Source organism: Pleurodeles waltl, chromosome 5 (genome assembly GCF_031143425.1).
Source record: "Pleurodeles waltl isolate 20211129_DDA chromosome 5, aPleWal1.hap1.20221129, whole genome shotgun sequence".
Classification (NCBI taxonomy): Eukaryota; Metazoa; Chordata; class Amphibia; order Caudata; family Salamandridae; genus Pleurodeles; species Pleurodeles waltl.
Genome location: NC_090444.1, coordinates 1202757520 through 1202776527, shown reverse-complemented (window position 1 = coordinate 1202776527; position 19008 = coordinate 1202757520). Strand labels below are relative to the sequence as shown.

Here is a 19008-nt window from a genome sequence, read left to right as displayed (position 1 = left end):
ATCCGCCAAAGTTTAAAAATAGTTTCTTCATTGACCGTTGTCATATTTCTTCAGCTTTTTAGAAATATCAGAAAAGTGGTCCGTATGCTGGACGACCACCTATCTTGTTGCCATTAGAGCGTTTCCAGATTCCTATGTTTCCAATTTTGCACTCTTTGTGAGGTCTCGTGCATTGACTTGACTAACGTCATCACAGTCACATGGCTCTTGTGAGTACAGTTCTTAGTGGTAAGGTGTATCTTCCAAGTTTATCTTTTGTTTTGAGATAAAAGATAATGGTAAAAGATTGCTCTTGTTTGTCAGCATCCAAGTTTATATTTGCTTACTGCTGATTGTCATCTTGACCCTCACCACTCTGTTACCAATGCTCATTTTGTGAGCAGAGCCATCCCAGCGCATTGTGTTAAATTGAGTCAACTCATCATTGACACTCACCTCTTAACTTCCTCCTTTTCATCAGATATGTCTGTAAGGATGAAGAAATGATCTCCAAAGTGAGATGTTGGAGCCGGGAGGACAGATAACATGGTGAATTAATAAATGCTGTTTTCTAAGTAAGCAGTAGTGTTTGTTTTCCTTCTTGTTGGACTTGGCCCTCTGTGCAGGATCACCCCTAAACATTTTGCCTTCATCCCTTCTATTTTTCCCTAATTGTTTTTCTGTTGGCTCTAGGACTCTGAACTTTACCACTGCTAACCAGTGGCTAACAGGGGCAAAAGTGTTTGTGTTCACTCCTTAAAGCATGGTACCATTACATTGCACCTGATATTTAATTTACATTTAAGCCCCTAGTAAAGTGATATACCATAGACACAGGACCTGTAAATTAACTGCTACTAATTAGTCGACAGCAGGTATTGTGCCTCCGCCTTCAGTAGTCCCTTAATACATGCCCCACGTCTGTATTTGCAGCCGGAATGCAGTTCTGAACTACTTCCAATTCTTTTTGGCTAAATAACCCCCTTGCCAGACCTTAACCTCTCCTTTTAATACATATGCCACCCCCTGAGGTAGTCCCTAGATAGCCTTAAGGCAAGTTACATTGTAATTTTAAAAGTTGGACATGGACATTCAAGTTTTACATGTCCTGGTAGTGAAAGACTCCTAAATCTGTTTTTCACAACTGTGAATAACATTGGATTTCCTTAGTACATTTAAGAAGTGGCAACCTTTTGATTGGGAGCAAGTGGGTATTTCAAGTTTGGTGTCTCAGAAATTATAATTTAAAATCTTCTTTAACTCTGACTTTAAGTTACTATTAGGTGCCTTCAGTCTCTTCTAGGTCACTTAACTGCGTGTAGTTAGACTTTGTTTATTCCTCCCAGACAACCACACAATAGAGGGATTAGGTGTGCCAGGGTCTGCTATTACTGGCAGGATTGAAGGAGGGGTGGAGCTTGGGCGCAGCTCCTCTTGCAGTTCAATAGGATGTGCCCTCCCTTTACACGAAAGACTTGACACCAGTGCATTGTGCCTGGAACCAGGACAAAAAAGCAGCAAACTCCAAGCACTTTAAAGGAAATTGAATTCTCTAGAAACTTGCTTGTGACACCAAAGGATGAAAACCCTGCCTCTAAACTATAGCTCCTGGCTAATTCTCTTGAAACTCCTTCAAAGAAGGCACCAGGAATATAAATAAGATCACCAGACCTACTATTCAGTTCACTTTCTGGTTGTGTCTTAGAACTCTTGAGGGCTGTCTGCTGCAGTGGCTTGCTGTGAGCTTCAGATGACTGCTCTGCTGCACCTGAAAGGACTGCTCTGCCTGAAGCCTGCCCTGCTGATTGAGCCCTTTTCCACTGCTTGAACACAAGACTACCAGAGGTGACTCCAAGGACAAGTGGCTGGCCTCCTGCTCAGATCCTCCCAGACAGAAAAGGCTCCAACCATCTTGTATCTGCACCTGGACCCAGCCTGAGTGAGTCCCAACCCACAATGTGGTTCTTCCCCAGTCCTGGACCCTTGTGAGTGGTGCTAAAGGTGGCCAGATAGCCAAAATCCCAAACCTTGGGACTTGAAAGATTTTTGCCTAAAAACTGCTCTGGGAACCGAGAGGAGACTAGGACCAACGTTCCTGTTTATCCGCCCAAAGTGCATCGCCAGTTGGCCTGACTTTGCTGCATCTTCTGCTTTGTTCTTCTCCACAGCAGCAAATCCTATTCTGCTGCCCTTTGCAGAAGGGTAATCTGACCTCATGGATCCCACGTCTGCTACAGCCTCCAGCCTCTTCCTGCTGGAGGTTTTCAGCTTCCAAGAACAGAGACTGAGTACGAACATTTAAATCTTCACTGCTACTTCTTCCACCTGCTCCCTGAGGACGACTCCTCATCCTAGCCTGAAGGTAAGTGTTGACCAGACCCAATCCACTTTTTGTATTAGACTTGTGCTCAATTCCTGTCTGCCATATTTTTGTACTTTGACCTAGTCTTCTGCGAGTAGATGTCTGCGGTTGGCGCTTTGCTGTTTTAGGTGCTAGTAGTTACCTTAAACTTTAAAAATTCATAATTCTGATGGCTACACCTACCTGTGGATTCCTCACCAAAAGAATTCTCCCCTCGAGCCAGCCTCGACTGAAATTGCTTCTAGCTCTGCACGTCGACGATGACGTCACAATCGCCCGACTCCACGCGACGCCGTATGGCGTCATCCAGACAATAAGAAGCCCTTGTCGACGTGCAGACATCAGTTCCCTTTTTTCCGTGCCTGAGTAACGGTTAATTCTTCGAGGCTCACAGGGAGCTACTGTTCCAAACGACGGTTACAATGTCGCAGCCAAGGAAATCCGGCTTTAAACCATGTAACCAGTGCGGGGTCGGATTTTGGTTACCGACCCCCATGAGAATTGCCTCTGGTGCCTTAGCTCCGACCATGAGGTCGAGTCATGCGGCTCTTGTCAGCGCATGAACCCTAAGGCACTTAAAGAGAGGGAGGCAAAATTGTTCTTGGCTCGATCCAAGAAAAAGGAGGAGAGGTGTCATCGGAGGGAGTCTTCTTCAAGATCCTTGAGATCTCATCACCATCATAGTGACTCTCGGCGCCGTCACGGATCTCGGCGCCGATCGAGCAAGGGACGGTCTAGATCAAGATCGGCTTCTCCGTCAGCTCGGCGCTGTCCGATGTGGGAGGTTAGCCCGACCGTCACCCCTCTGCCTCCTACGACCCCGACGTCACCCGGGTCGGTCTTTGAGGTCGAGCCTCCCAGAGGCCAGAAGGTTCTCCTGGCCAGGAGTTACCTGGACCTTCTTCGGCATCTATGCTGGCACCGGTGCAGCAGCAATACCCGGCTTTCCCGACTCCGGGAACGGACCCTGCGGCGTTCTTAAACGCCATGTTTAACATTTTTACTTCCATGGCGCGGGGTGGAAGTCATGCAGGTCTGTCTGGCCCTTTGGCCTTTAATTTGGGCGTTCCGGCGTCTTATAAATCGACGCCCTTCACCCCATTTTTATCTGCTCACCTGAAGCGGCGCCAATGCCCTTGACGTCACCCAGACCGACTACACCTGCTACGACGCCGTTGGATTTGCCTTGGATCCGATCGACAGTTGAGCATCCTGTGGAGCTGGAGGGTCCGGCTTCGGACGGATCCGAGGTTCGGCGCCGACGGAGATCTTTGGTGTCGGCCGACGCCTTATCGACGCCGGGTCTGGAGTCAAGGCTTAGATCAAGACGTCTGGCTCTGCGACTATTGGAGGAGGAAGAGTATGCAAGACAGCACCTGGAGGAAGGTGAAGTTTGGGAGCCCTCTGGTGACTTCCAGGGTCTGGATACAGCTAGTGGCTTGGACACTTCAGTGGGATCTAGCTTCCCCTGGAGAGATCACTGAGGAAGCAGCTTCATTCCACGCTGTTATTCGGAAGGATGCAGACTTTAGATCTTCCCCTCCCTACTGCGGAAGTCAAAAGAAATTTGTTAACAGAGGTTTTGCACCCGGCTTCTGCTTCTGCTGAGCTTCTTTTGCCCTTTAATGAGGCGCTGCTGGACCCCATTAAGGACATCTGGATGAAACCTGTGTCCACCGCTGCTGTCAACAGGGCGGTGGCTCGTCGCTATCCGGCGGCGCCTGGTGATCCGGTGTTTCTCTCCAGACAATCAACACCGGAGAGTCTAGTGATGCAAGCCTTATGTTCATCCAGATCCTCTCCTGGCTCGTTTCCTGGAACACCTGCGGATAGGGAATCAAAGAAGATGGACTATACTGCAAAAATACCTCTTCATCTTGCAGTATGGCCTTAAAGTCATCCAATGCGACCTGCATACTGGGGCGTTACATCCATGCCCTTATGGAGGAAGCGAAGGGCCACCCTAATATGTCCCAGGAGATGTTGCAGCTGCTGGCGGATGCTCAAGCGGCAGCGACTCAGGTGATCCAGTCGGGATTGGATACTTCAGACTCGGTGGCTAGAGCTATGGGCACGACCATAGTTTCTAGGAGACAGTCTTGGCTACGGTCATCTGGCTTCTCGTCTGACGTGCAGACAACTCTTCTCGATCTTCCCTTTGATGGCGAGAGGCTCTTCGGCACAAAGGCGGACTCTGCCCTGGAACGTTTTAAGGAGAGCAGAGCTACTGCAAGATCTTTGGGACTCCAGTCTTCTGCTTCACCCTCCTTTAGAGGTTTTCGGAGGTTTAAAGGATTTGGACGTGGCTCTTCCTTTCGTGGAAGATTGCAAGGACCACAACAATCTGCTTCTACCCTGCCATACAGATCTTTCAGGGGGCAGGGGCAGAGTCCGTACGAGAGGAGTCACCTTGCAGCACTCTGCCTCTTCCTCTTCCTCGGGAGGGGTGCAGCAAGGAAAGCAGCCGTAGTCCTCCTCCACTCCCTGTCCACTTGTCTCCGGTAGGGGGGAGACTTGCCCATTTTCTTCCGATGTGGGAGGTTATAACATCAGACTCCTGGGTCATCTATATTGTGAAGAAGGGGTACGCTCTTCCCTTTCGGGAATTCCCTCCCCGCCCATTCTTCTGTTCGGAAGACCATCTTCTCCTATTACAGCAGGAAGTATTGTCCCTATTGGCAAAAGGTGCGATAGAGTTGGTTCCCGAGCAAGAGAGGGGTCAGGACTGTTATTCAAGATACTTCCTGATTCCCAAAAAGGATGGTCGGTTGAGACCAATTTTGGACATGAGGGTTTTGAATTGGTTCCTCAAACAGGAAAAGTTCAAAATGCTGACCCTGTCACAGGTTCTTTTGGCGTTGAGCGAAGGAGACTGGATGGTGTCTGTCGATTTGCAGGACGCGTATTTTCATATTCCGATCCTCAAATCGCACAGGAAGTATCTCCGCTTTGTGGTGGGATCATAACATTATCAGTTTGCGGTCCTCCCGTTTGGTCTTACTTCAGCGCCTCGTGTCTTCACAAAGGTGATGGCGGTGGTAGCGGCAGAGCTCAGAAGAAGGGGGATAGTGGTATTTCCCTACCTGGACGATTGGTTGATCAAAGCCAAGACTCCGGAGCTCGTGCGGCGCCATCTCCAGTCGACAACTCAATTGTTGTACGACCTGGGTTTTTCAGTCAATGTACCCAAATCTCACCTTGAGCCCTCAACGCCACCTGTTCATAGGGGCAGTATTGGACACGACATTGAATCAGGCCTTTCCTCCACCCCAGGCGTTGATTCCAATGTTTCAAAATGGAGCGGTAGTTCCAGTCCTCAAGGTCCTTCGTCTGCTCGGCCTGTTCGCTTCTTGCATACTGTTGGTCACTCATGCACGCTGGCACATGAGGGCTATTCAGTGATGCATCCGCAGGCAGTGGTTTCAACACAAAGGGGATCTCGAGGAGTCGATAAAGATCTCCAGAGACACTGCAGTGGATCTTCAATGGTGGGCAGCGGTCGACAACCTGTCACAAGGAAGGCCGTTCTCGCTACCCCCACCAGTGGCCTCACTGGTAACGGATGCTTCCACTTTATGGTGGGGAGCTCATCTGGGGGACCTGGAGATCAAAGTCCTTTGGTCTCCGGTAGAACAGAGATTACACATCAATCTGTTAGAATTGCGGGCAGTACGTCTGGCTCTCAAGGTCCTCCTCCCTTCCATTCGCGGTCAGTCAATCCAAGTTCTAACGGACAACACTACCGCGATGTGGTATATAAACAAACAGGGAGGAGTGGGGTCGTATCTTCTCTGCAGAGAAGCTCTTCGTCTCTGGTCCTGGCTTCAGGAGCACAAGATCTGCTTGGTTGCACATCATTTGGCTGGAGTCCTGAACGTGCGTGCGGACATTCTCAGTCGACCACAAGTGGCGTCTTCATCCAGATCTGGTTCTGTATATCTTCCAGATGTGGGGATATCCACAAATAGATCTGTTTGCAACTAAAGAGAATGCGCAGTGCCCGCTATTTTGCAGTCTCCACTATCCGGTGCAAGGAGCTTTGGGGGACGCGTTTCAGATGTCCTGGAAGGGTCAGTTGCTTTACGCGTTTCCCGCCCATACCCTTGATTCCTCGAGTTCTGAGGAAGATCCGCCAAGACCGAGCTCAATTCATCCGAATAGCTCCGGATTGGCCAAGAAGGGTATGGTATTCGGACCTTCTCCAGCTCTCTCAGTGCCCGCCGCTCCGTCTCCCTTGAAGGGTGGACCTCCTCTCGCAGTCGCAGGGGCAGATTCTACTGCCCCACCTCCAGAGCCTGCATCTTCATGCCTGGAGATTGAACGGGGCAATCTGAGTTCCTTTTCTCTCCCACCAGATGTGGTGGATGTTATTTCATCTGCCAGACGACACTCCACCAAGTCAATATATGCTAATCGTTGGTCTAAATTTGCATGCTGGTGTGGAGAGAACAGTTTAGATCCCTTAAAAGCTAGTTTATCTGACATTTTGTCATTTGCACTCTATCTGGCACAGAAGGGTTGTGCGATTGCCACAGTCAAAGGTTATTTGTCTGCTCTATCCGCTTTTCTGTGCCTTCCTGATCAGCCATCCTTCTTTAAATCTCCTATTGTTTTAAAGTTCCTAAAGGGGCTCACTAACAAGTTTCCACCAACGCCATTCGTTATGCCTCAATGGGACCTTAACTTAGTCTTAACGTTTCTAATGGGGTCCCCGTGTGAACCGATGCACTCTTGCTCTTTACGTTTGCTAGTATTCAAAACTCTTTTCCTGGTGGCCATAACATCTGCCAGAAGGGTTAGCGAGCTTCAGGCTCACTGTAGAACCCCCATACCTTTAAGAACAAAGTGGTGTTAAGGACCAAGGCGGCTTTCCTACCGAAGGTTGTTACACCCTTTCACCTGGGGCAGTTGATTACTCTCTCTTCCTTTTTACCCTCCACCTCACCCATCCAAGGAGGAAGAGAGGCTCCACCGGCTGGATCCACGAAGAGCACAGAGCTTCTACGTCGCCAGGACGAAAGAGTTCAGACAGGATGATCAGCTCTTCGTTGGATACGTGGGGAAGAGGAAAGGTAGAGCGGTCCACAAGAGAACGCTATCCAGGTGGGTCATTCTATGTATTAAGATTTGCTATTCTTTGGCGAAGAAAGATCCACCTGTGGGGCTTCGTGCCCATTCCACCAGGGCCAAAGCAGCTTCATCGGCTTTGGCTAGAGGTGTTCCTGTGGCTGACATCTGCAGGGCAGCGACCTGTGCGTCCCTCCATACTTTTGTCAAACATTACTATTTGGATTCTGAGGTTAGGAGGGATGGCCATTTTGCTCGCTCGGTGCTGCAGGATTTCTTGGTTTGACCATTCGAGCACCCACCTCCGGAGGTAATACTGCTTTGGGACTCTATTCTTTTGGTGAGGAATCCACAGGTAGGTGTATCCCTCAGAAGAATAAGTTGCTTACCTTCGGTAACGCTTTTTCTGGTGCATACAGTAACTACCTGTGGATTCCTCACGGTCCCACCCGCCTCCCCGTTGCCAGGCTGGTCAAACCGAGATATCCTTGGGTGCGCATCCTTGATCTTGTAAATATGTATATAACTGATTCATGTATATAGTTATGATAACTGTATATACAATTTCTTTACGAATTAAGATAGTTCAAAGAAGACCTTTTGATCTTGGTTTATATATTTATTTCTCTCTGGTATTGAGCATTCATTACTGTTATTTAGAATGTGTTCTATAATAAATGTTCTATTTTCATTCATTTTGGATGAATATGTGCTCTTTAGGTTTAACCTGTTCGCCTCTTTGGCGCGTAAAAAATGGTGAAAACTGACGTCTGCACGTCGACAAGGGCTTCTTATTGTCTGGATGACGTCATACGGCGTCGCGTGGAGTCGGGCGATTGTGATGTCATCGTCGATGTGCAGAGCTAGAAGAAATTTCAGTTGAGGCTGGGGTGAGGGGAGAATTCTTTTGGTGAGGAATCCACAGGTAGTTACTGTATCCACCAGAAAGTAACCGAAGGTAAGTAACTTATTCCTCTGGTTCTGCTGATCGGATTTTCGTCATTTTAGTGTCCGTTTAGCAAAATGTACTCTGTTTTTAGGGTCGAGCCTGTGTTGCATGCGCTCGCGCATGCGTATCGCTGCGAGACGCTTTTGTATTTAGAAAAGGGTTCTGAGCCCTGTCAACTTCACTTCAGTCTTTTTTATTGGTTCGTGGGCTTGCCTAATAAAATCTGCTTGCTTTCATTAGTCGAAGGCAAGCATACCTCATGCCTTTTCCGGTGGCTCGCCCTCCTCGAGCGCAGCGACCAAGTACAGAAAACATGCGAGGCTTGCTGTTTTCCATCGGGCTCGTGGACTTCTTTTTCTCTAATTTACGAGCGTGATCTCGCTTGGCAGAAGTAGAGTGCTTTACATAGTTAAATGCACTTTTTCGGGTTGGGTACATAAATGCAGTTTTGCCCGATAGGTGAAAAGTCGGGTTAGGAGATTACAACGCGATCAGCTCTAACATGAGCAAACGCGAGACCTGTTGCATTGTAAATGCTTGTTCTAAATTGGTGTGGGATTTCTCTTGGTTTGTGTTTTCAGTTTTACTGTGTGCTACATAAATACTTTACATATTGCCTCCAGGTTGAGCCTCACATATTTTGTGCTAAGATACCAGAAGGTTGAGCACAGGTTAATTTGGTGACTTTACTGGTTTAAACGTGACCAGGATTGTGGCTGTTGCTTGAGTTGGGTTTACACTACTCTCAACCAACAACCCAATTTCTCACACTGTCTAACCAGAAAACACCACAAATCATGTTTTGCAGCAGTTCCTGCTACATTTTGTTGGTCTTCTATTACATTTTATCCTCTTTTTAATTGGAAAGATTGTCATTTTGGAGACCTTATGAAAAAATAATTTGCTTTCCTCCCACTTGGGCAGCCAGGAAATGAGACTTGTTTGTGCTTCTTTTAACTTTGGGTCTTATGAAGTTCCTTTGGGGAAGAAGAAAATGTGAAATATGATCAAACAGTAGCATTATCCACGTATTCCCCTCTTTTCACAACTGATATTAGTTTCTATACTTCAGTTTCTGTTAATGCAGCTGACAAAATGAACTATTTCTTGTTCCTGAAGTAGAGGGATTACAGAGCGGACTCCTATCTCGTCTGCCTATGTTTTATTGTGGAAAACTCTTAGATCGGTGTCTAGAGTGCTTATCTCAGGGAGAGAATAAAAATACACTGGGCACGCTGAATCAAAACAGTCAAACCAGGACTTTTGCAAACCATACTGTACGTGGTTTGGTCCTGCTGGTACATAGCACTGGCAAAGCAACAGAAAATGATGTTGAAACTGTGCCTACTTTTGCTTTCCTCATGCCATTGTTTGAGCATAAAAGCGAACACGGTTTATTGACTTTGATGCAGGGGCAGTCTGACCATGAGCTCAGTTTTACTTGTACTACTTTAGGTGCACTCTGCTACTGATTCACGGCTGCTTTGCTGTAAATGTCAACATTTGTACTTAACGTTTCTGAAGGACTAATCCTTCGTTTTGAAGGACATTTTCTGTGCTGCAGCTCCTTTCTTCAACCTCCCATTGGGCTTGTAAACAGACTCCGGTCCCTCCACTGGTACCTCTGCAAAAAATTTGTTCAGGGCTGTGAGAGGGGCATTCTCCTGGGCTACTTGAAGTTTCCCTGTACATAACTGTTCGAAGGCTATAATTGTCTGACTTCAGTGCAGAGTATGGAGAAAGAGGAGATATGTTGAGCTGTTTCATGCATCCTCAAGGGGTCCAGTTTGTCAATGGCTTTCTCCCTTCACCATTTCTGATAGCATGCAGTACTAACCAGGGGTGTCCCAGTCCCCGCTACTGTTCCCTCTGATCATTGATCCTCTGACCCATTAGATAATATGTGACACCCAGGTAAGGGTGTTTCTTTGAAATAGTAATGTAGAAGGCATTGTCTGTGAATGGGAACAGCATGCGTCTGGTTTTCCTAAGGCCGGATGACCCTAGACCTCGCTGAATGAACATACTTAGTCTATAGAAATGTATCCGGGCCACTGATCAATTGGGGCAAAATGCTGGGAGGGACTGGGGATTGTTGGATGGGGAGGGGCAGTGCACTCACCAGCTGAGACCAGGGAAATTAGGGTTGTCTCCTTTTGAGGATGAGTACTTTTAACTGACAATAATGACCTTCGGTACAGCCAGCAAAATGCAGCAGGCCTTCCTTGATCTACTTTAATTTAGAAGAGAGGGTAGAATATTCAATTTTTTTTTGTTTTTTACATGCATCTTTCACATATTGCTATAGACTGAAATGGGGAAACAGTTAAGGCAAGTTTAGGGACTTACTTTAAAAGCAATCGAATTTGATATGTTCCCCTGCTAGCTTGAAGGGAGCTTTCATTTATCTCTATAATAATTGATCTTCGAGCCTTGCCCTGAACCCTACTCTGCAACATAGTAACACGAGTTCGAAAGGTGGCCCACTGCTTTTAAGAGATTTCACAATAATGACCTCTGCAGTGATCAGTAAATGTTTTGATTAGTGATGACAAAAGCGGCAACTAAGCTGTTCTGTGAAGTATATATTTTTGATGCGTGCAAGTGTTTTTTAAATATGAATTTGTTTATTCGTGTTCTAATCTAATTTTACATCTCTTCAATTTAACTTGAACGATTTGTTTGTTGTTTCAGCAGACTGTGGAGACTTTAGTTCCTGTGAAGACTGTCTTAATAATACCACTAGCCTAAACTGTACTTGGCGAACATGCTCACTTGGTAAGTCCTTCATTTGTTTTGACAAAATGGTAAAGCAATATTTTGTGGGGAAATTTGTTGTCAAAAGATACATTTACTATTAACATTGGTTTAGCAGTTACTCCATCTTTTTGATCACCTTTTTCCAACTAGTTAAGAATTGCTTGCTTACAGCAGGCAGGCCCGTAAAGTTCCTTTTAATAGAATATTCATCTTGACAAATGTCACTTTGGTCTCCCTCCTGTACACATACATTTCCGCATGTGTGAACCCCTTACAGACCATCCCTGTTCTGTTTTCTCCCTGAAAGCACACGTGGCATGGCTTTTCCTGCTCTTACCCTGTGAAAGATAATTTTCGTTGTTACGTCTATTTCAAGCTTGGAACACGCACATTAAAGCAAATATATCAAAATAAGCACACAGTGAGGCAATTCATTCGCCTCCCCGAGCTAATGAGCATAGAATCCTGACCCTACACAGTTAATATTTTATGGTTTTTCGTCCTGTAAGCAGTAGTGGAAAGGAAACATGTGACTGAAAAAATATTCAGTGAAAGTCTTGGCAGATGCCGATAATATAAATTTCTCAAATAATATACATTTCTCAGACGTTGAGTTAGTAGTTTATGAATCCTTGCTGACAAGTGTCAATAGAAAAAGGAAGCAAAATAGACAAAGTGAAAGTACAGTGCAAGTATACCATGAATATACAAAATGGCTGCGCATAAACAACATGGTGTTTTCATTAAAAGAAATGCAAGTCAGCATAAATCATTGAAACGGGCAAACCAAGTTCATACCCCTTATTGTGGTTTGTTCTTTAATAGATCCCGTTTCTGAAAATACCACCTACAACTTGGGACCTTCATCTGCTGCATGTTCCTTTGGTGGTGGTGTAAAAATATATATTGTTGCAGGGACATTATAGTTAGGTTCTGAATTTACTCGCACAAAACCATAGAAATTCAGCAGTTCTAGTTAGCTATTTCAGGTAAGTATAACTCATGCCTAAGGTCACTATAACTCGCACCCCTGCCATGCATAGTTTTTTCCTCAACAATTTGACTGCTAATGTTTCATTGATATTTTGAATGACGTTATAAAAGTTGTCATGAGAAATACTATCTGGGGTAATTAGCAGTGCATAGTGAGGGCATGGGGATACAGGTATGCCTGTATCCTTACCCCAAAGGACACACAGGGGTCCTTGTGGGCAAAAAACATAACCAGAATGTTTTGTTTTTTTGGGGGGGAGGTCGATCTGTGGATCCACCGCAACGCTTAACGTGATCTCCAGTATGAAATCGCGAAAAGCTTTTTTTAGATTTTTTTAAACTTGCCTTTATCTTTTGCGCAGGTTAATGAATTGTCCCAATATTTCCCCCAAAATTTTGATGCTCATGTCAGCTGCAGTCTGAGAAAAAGGGGGGGGGGGACACGTTTTCGCCATGTTTATTACCATAGGGTGTTTGAACGGGACTACAGCCTGAACTGCTGGACAGAACTACACCGAATTTGGCAGAAGAAGCCCTTTTTTGTTATTTAATGTAAATCCATTCTGTAGTTTTTGAGATGTTAAAGAAAATTCGAATTTGTTTATATATAGGGACGAGAAGGCTCTGCGAACCCTCCCGATCTCGTGCTGAGATCTGATTGGCTGCCAACACTTCAGCAAGGGAGTGTTGGCAGCCATCTTGGGATTCTGCTTCAGCCAAGTCCCTGAAAAAAGGTAAAAAATAGGAGAAGGGGCCAGGTTATGGATACCCTGACCTCTTCGCTCTGGTGCTGGGGTCCAGCCAGGGCAAAGGTGTTTTTTTTTTTTTGCCCGAGAGTCGCGGTAGATCTGCCAAAAATGTAAAGAAAGAAAAAAAAAAACGGTCTCCTGTGCTTGTTTTTGAAAAAGCCCCCAGGTGGGCCAGGTCGTGGGCACTGGCAACGGCCCTCCTAATGCTTGTGGAGCCCCAGGGTCCACCACCTCCCCAGGGCTAAATATTAATAAGCGGGAGGGCCGCCTCACATCCTCAAGTCTTTTTTGAAGGAAATATATAGAAATGTGTATTAACACAAACGTCACATTACTGACAAACTGGGAAGAAGGACTGTTGAGACTTTAGTGATGCTAGCTACGATGCAGAACTAGGATCAGTTTAAAAGTATCATCATCTGCATCGTAGAAGCCTCACCGATGGGCATAAACGTAGACATTCTTACCATACATTCCATTTTAAAAAGGCATCCCTGCGAAGGTCATGAATTTGTGTTGAAACCACAGCAGTTGGAAATCATGGGTACTCCAGAAGCTTACTTGGAGTCTGTGGAAATAGTGACAACCCTTTACTCTGCAAGGATTCATGCTCTGGTTAAGGCTACAAGGTTAGCCACTTGCACAGAATGAATTTGAGGTAGGCTTCTGCATTGAGTGAGTTTGTTTACTGTACATTCTGCATAACCAGTAATTAAAGTTCCAGCAAGATATAAACCGTCTAGGTAATAAAAGAGCTTGCTATTGGTGGATCATTGATATCAGTGTGGGGTTTTGTGACATGCTGAGTGACTTTAAGGGAATTATGGGCTTCGCATCAAAGACACCAGGTTCAATGTGGGACAGTGGACTAGTGTTATGCAAGGTAGACCCACCTGACATGCGAATACCACAGCTCAGTGCCCCTTTCAATTTTACAGCCAAGCAACACCTGAATAACACCTAAACACTTGTTGCTTCTCTTTGCTTAAAGCACATTTCAAGTGAACACTATGGCACATACACCCTGCCTTCCAGGGGGTAAAAACGATCAATAGGCTGTGACATTGACCCTTTTTGGTGTGAGGTTTCTTTTTGCTTTTCATCTTGTTGCTACTTCAATGACCAATACAGATGCATTCATGGGTATTTAGAATGCCTTTCCAAAATTGTTATGTATTTCTCTACAAAATGCTAGAGGTATTGAATCCAGCATTGAATGTATGCACTTATTTATGACCTCAACTGATACTGGCTTTAAAATTTAAATTAAACCTGTTTAAAAAATAAAATTAAAAAAATGACAGCATATGTTGTGCAGTGTATGTTTTTAATACTCAAATGTTTCAGTCCATCAGATCAGCTCTTCTGCTTAGTTGATGGAGGTCGAAACATGTTATCTTTTAACCCCTTAGCTGCTGGGCTTCCCCTGTTGCTGATCCCTTTTTTTGCCTTTTGGGGTAGTTCGTGCTTAGGCCCCCATACCTTTTGGTAAAGGTACACAGAGTTTGAGGGTTCCCTAGAGGATATCAAGAAATCAGCCGAAATAAAGCTAAACTGTTTTTTTTTTTTTTTTTTTTTTTTTGGGGGAAAACGTGCTGCAGAAGTAAGCATCGGATTTGTATTTATTTTTTCCTTGTAAATGGCATCCACAAAGGGTTTCCAGTGCTAAAATCGCCATCTTCCCAGCTTTCAGGAACAGGCAGACGTGGATCAGAAAAACACATTTTTCAACACAGTTTTAGCATTTTACTGGGACGTACCCCATTTTTACTATTTTTTTGTGTGCTTTCAGCCTCCTTCCAGTTAGTGACAGAAATGGGTGTGAAATCAGTGCTGGATCCCAGACGTATACACATTTCTGAAAAGTAAACAAAATCCTGAATTCAGCAATGGGTCATTTGTGTAGATCCTTCAGGGTTTTTCTACAGAAATTAACTGCGGAAATAAAAAAAAATCGAGTTGAAGAAAAAACCCAGCCATTTCTGTATGCGTTTACTTCTGTTACCTTTTCCAGCTATGGCAGATTTTTTAAAGCAACATACCGTTACGTCTGCTGGACTCTTCTGTTTGCGGGACTATATAGGAATTGTAGGTCCATCAAGAACACTAGGTACCCAGAGCCAATAAATGAGCTGCACCTTTCAATGGGGTTTCATTGTATACAGGTATACAGCAATACATTTGGTAAAATATAAAGAGTGAGAAATGGGAATCAAGGAAACCTTTGGAGTTCAGAAATGGGCACAAGTTAAGGTGTTGAGAAGCAGTGGTTATTTGTACATCTCTGAATTGGGGGGGGGGGGATACTAGCATATGATTTACAAGGCATTTCTCAAATAGACTTCTGTCTTAAACACTGCCTTACATTTAGAAGGAAAAAATGTAGAGAAGGACAATGGGCAATAACACTTGTTCTTCTATTCAGTTTTCCCCCCAAATGTCCTGATATAAATGGTACCTCACTTACGTGGGTAGGCCTATTGCTTACGGCAGGAAACGCCCCTAAACGCAACATGGACATATCACATTTTTACATTGAAAACTGATTGTTTTTTTTGGAAAGGCCTAGCTGTGGATTTTGGGCTGTAGCTCAGCCAACACTTAAGGAAACCTACCAAATCTGTGCATTTTTGAAAATTCGACACCTAGAGAAATCCAGGTTGGGGTGACTTGTGGGGCTCTCACCAGGTTCTGTTATCCAGAATCCTTTGCAAACCTCAATTTGGCAAAGCAAAAAAACCAAACATTTTTCCTCACATTTCGGTGATGGAAAGTTCTGGAATCTGAGGGGAGCCGCAGACTTACTTTCACCCTGCATTCCCCTAAGTCTTATGAGAAAAATAGCACCTCACTTGTGTAGGTAGGCCTAGTACCTGTGACAGGTAGTACCTGTGACAGGAAACGCCCCAAAATAGAAAGTGAACGCATCACATTTTTCTAATGAAAACTGACCTGTTTTTTGCAAAGTGCCTAGCTGTTGATTCTGGGCTGTAGGTCAGCCGGCACTTGGGGAAACCTACAAAACCTATGCATTTTTTAAAACTAGAGGCCTAGGTGAACCCAGGATGGGGTGACTTGTGGTGCTCGCACCAGGTTCTATTATGCAGAATCCTTTGCAAACCTCAGTTTGGCCCAAAAAAACACCTTTTCCTCGCGTTTTGGTGATGGAAAGTTCTGGAATCTGAGTGGAGCTACAAACTTCCTTCCACCCAGCATTCCCCCAAGTCTCCTGATAAAAATAAAATAGTACCTTACTTGTGTGGGTAGGCCTAGTGCCTGTGACAGGAATGGATCACACAAGGGTCAGTGGTGACCCTGGAGTGATCCATTCCTGACACAGGCACAGGCACACAAGTGGAGTTGTGTTTTTATCAGGACAAGTGGAGAGACACAGGGTAGTAGAAATGTTGTGGATTCCTGCACACGCCTGTAGTTTAAAGACGACGAAAAAACAAGGAAAAATAGTGTTTTTAATCAACTTTTCACCTTTGCACGGTATTCTGTGTAAGAAAACTTTGTAGAATACAAATGCGTCACACTTTCGTGGACTTACCTGGGTGTCGAGTTTTCTGAAATGTCGGAGTTTGGTAGGTTTCCCTATATGGCTGCCAAGCCCAGGACCAATTAATCAGTTGACTGTCTTATAAAACCAGGCTGTTTTGTGGTAGGTAATTTTGATGTCTCCACAATCCGTTTTTGGTACTTCCCTGTCGTGGTCACTTGCCCACCCACACAAGTGAGGTAACGTTTTTCTCTGGAGACTTCGTGGAACGCTGGGTGGTAGAAACTTTGTGGCTGCCTGCAGATTCCAGGATTTCCCTTCACTGAAATGCAAGGCAAAAGTTTTTTTATTTTTTTTTATGCAAAGTTTGTGATTTCAAGGGGATTCTGGGTGAAGGAAAACTAGTGAAAGCCACACAAGTCCTGCACACTTGGACTTCCTTGGTACTAGTATGTTAAAGTTAATCCACCACTCACACTGGTTGGTTTTAGCACCTCCAGATATTATGGTTTCAAAGCATGAATACTTATCAAAGTATCTGAATATTGAAACCAAGCCTTCTGAAGGTGACCATAACGCCACGTCAAGGCACAAACCGCTTTATGGTCCTTTTACACGCCATTTATGCACAACAAACAACCTTTTCATACCGTTGGCCAGAGGCCCAATCCAACCAATCACTGCACTCACATTAACTTACTGCTGCCAGACAAGGGCCCATCACATTCATACACCACCGGAATAAGTTTGACTACATTTTACCACCTGTCAAATAACCGCCTCCTTCTTCCTGAACATTACCGAAGGCATGCATAACGAATCTTTACTAATGACTTCCATGACAGCCACCTGAGGCTCAGGAAGATGTGTTTTTCATGCGTCTTTAGCGCCCTCACTGTGCTAAATCCAACTCCCAGTTTGTGGATGCAAGTTGAGGTTGTCAGAGTATACCTTGCGAGGCCTATTCCTTGAACTGAGCGAGCATATCTACCATTGAAAATAAGGCAGACATGCTGGGTAATTCTCGCAATGTTCCCTAAAGAGAAGGTGATAGACTATGAAAACGGGTATTGTTTAGCACACAGGGTAGTCCCTGAGAACATAGCATATGTCCCAGCCAACATTATGTGCAGTGCTGTGACTGTAATGCACTTATCATACAGCAAATTGGACATCTACTAAGTTCTGTTGAGGATGAACATGAAAAGCAGGTCAAACACGGACTCATGTGTCATTGTCCTTCAGTGCTGGGATGGCACCAATGAGTTTGATTCCATAGGTGTAGATGTGCATCTGTACTACCTTTATTATCTGCCTTCTACCTGTGCAATACCCCTGTGAAAGCACACCTACATAAGCGTTCCTGACTAACCCTGTATAATTGCCAAGTGAACCTATACTAATGCCTTCCTCCATTAGCTACTTGAAGCTCAAGAAAACATGTCTTTCATGTGCCATCAGCACACTTACTGTGCTAAATCAAACTCCTTCCAAGGAGGGGGTGTCTGACTATGCCTTGGGAAGCCTATTCTTCGAACTGAGCGAGCATATCTACAGTTGAAATAAATGCAGACATGATGGTGAAGAAATCCCAAGGTCTCTAAAGAGAAAAGTCAATCAATATCCTGTGGGACTCATTCACCAACACTTCTACTTTTCCTTTGAAAGAGAAGCTACAAATTGAATCAGCAAAGTCTCACTCCTGCAGCCTTGCCACATCCTGCAGAACATATGAGGCGGAGGCTGCTGCGGCTTCTGTAACAGCAGTGAGGCTTTTAATTGCAGACGACTGGAAGTCAAGGAAAATCTTGAGTCTTCCTGTGGTTGTCTGACAATAAACAACATGCGCATTGTATGTTGTCATCTGGATCAGGTGGGTAAACAGTTTCTTGTACCAGGTGTGAGTTTTACGACACGCATTGTATGGTTGAAGACCCTGGTCGTTCTTGTCCACTCCGCCCATCTACTTATTGTAATCGAGAATACAGACTTCGGCCATCTGACCCCAAACCGTGATGAAGGAAATGTTCTCATGAATTGTACTCGCCTATCCAAAAACTTGAATGTGAGCAGTTCGTTGTAACGCAGTACTCTGGGATTTCTGGAGGTTCTTGCAAACAAGCTCCTGCGGGAGTCCTTTGCAGTTACAACAAACTGTACCGCATGCCACAGTGCCAGCTTTGTAGAGCTCACTGAACAGCTCTACTCCTGCATAGTAATTGTCCAGATAAACATTATAACCTTTGTGAAGGAGTGGCTGGACAAGTTCCCACTCAATCCTACCTGTGACCCCTAACGCAGGAGGGCAACCTACAGGGTTTAGGGTGGAGTCCTTCCCTGTATACCCTCTCAAGCTGTATACACATGGCCAGAAGAGCTCTCAGACAGCATGTGCAGATTTATGCCATAGTGAGCTCTTTTGCTAGCGATGTACTGTCTGAACAGCAGCTGTCCTTTGTACAGTATCAAGGACTAATCGACTGCTATATTCTTTCCAGGAGTATAGATCTCTGGAAACCTGGCAGACAAATGTTCCACGACAGGCCGAATTTTGAACAACCTGTCAGGGTCTGGAAGGTCTCGGGCAATGCAGCAGAATTGTCATTGAAACGCAGCATGCGGTACAGTAGCAAAAAGCGATCTCTGC

At 45.1% G+C, this 19008-nt stretch overlaps 1 protein-coding gene across 2 annotated transcripts in view; it reads left to right on the top strand.

Moving 5' to 3' along the window:
- CD164 (CD164 molecule) overlaps window positions 1–19008 on the top strand; it is a 240899-nt gene that overhangs the window by 18161 nt on the left and 203730 nt on the right. Inside the window, exon 2 of one of the 2 annotated variants that reach the window (XM_069235466.1) lies at window positions 11055–11135. In XM_069235466.1, the coding sequence (XP_069091567.1) occupies window positions 11055–11135 (81 nt within the window). Of the gene's footprint in view, window positions 1–11051; window positions 11136–19008 lie in introns of both variants that reach the window. The other variant, XM_069235465.1, reaches the window with a different exon arrangement.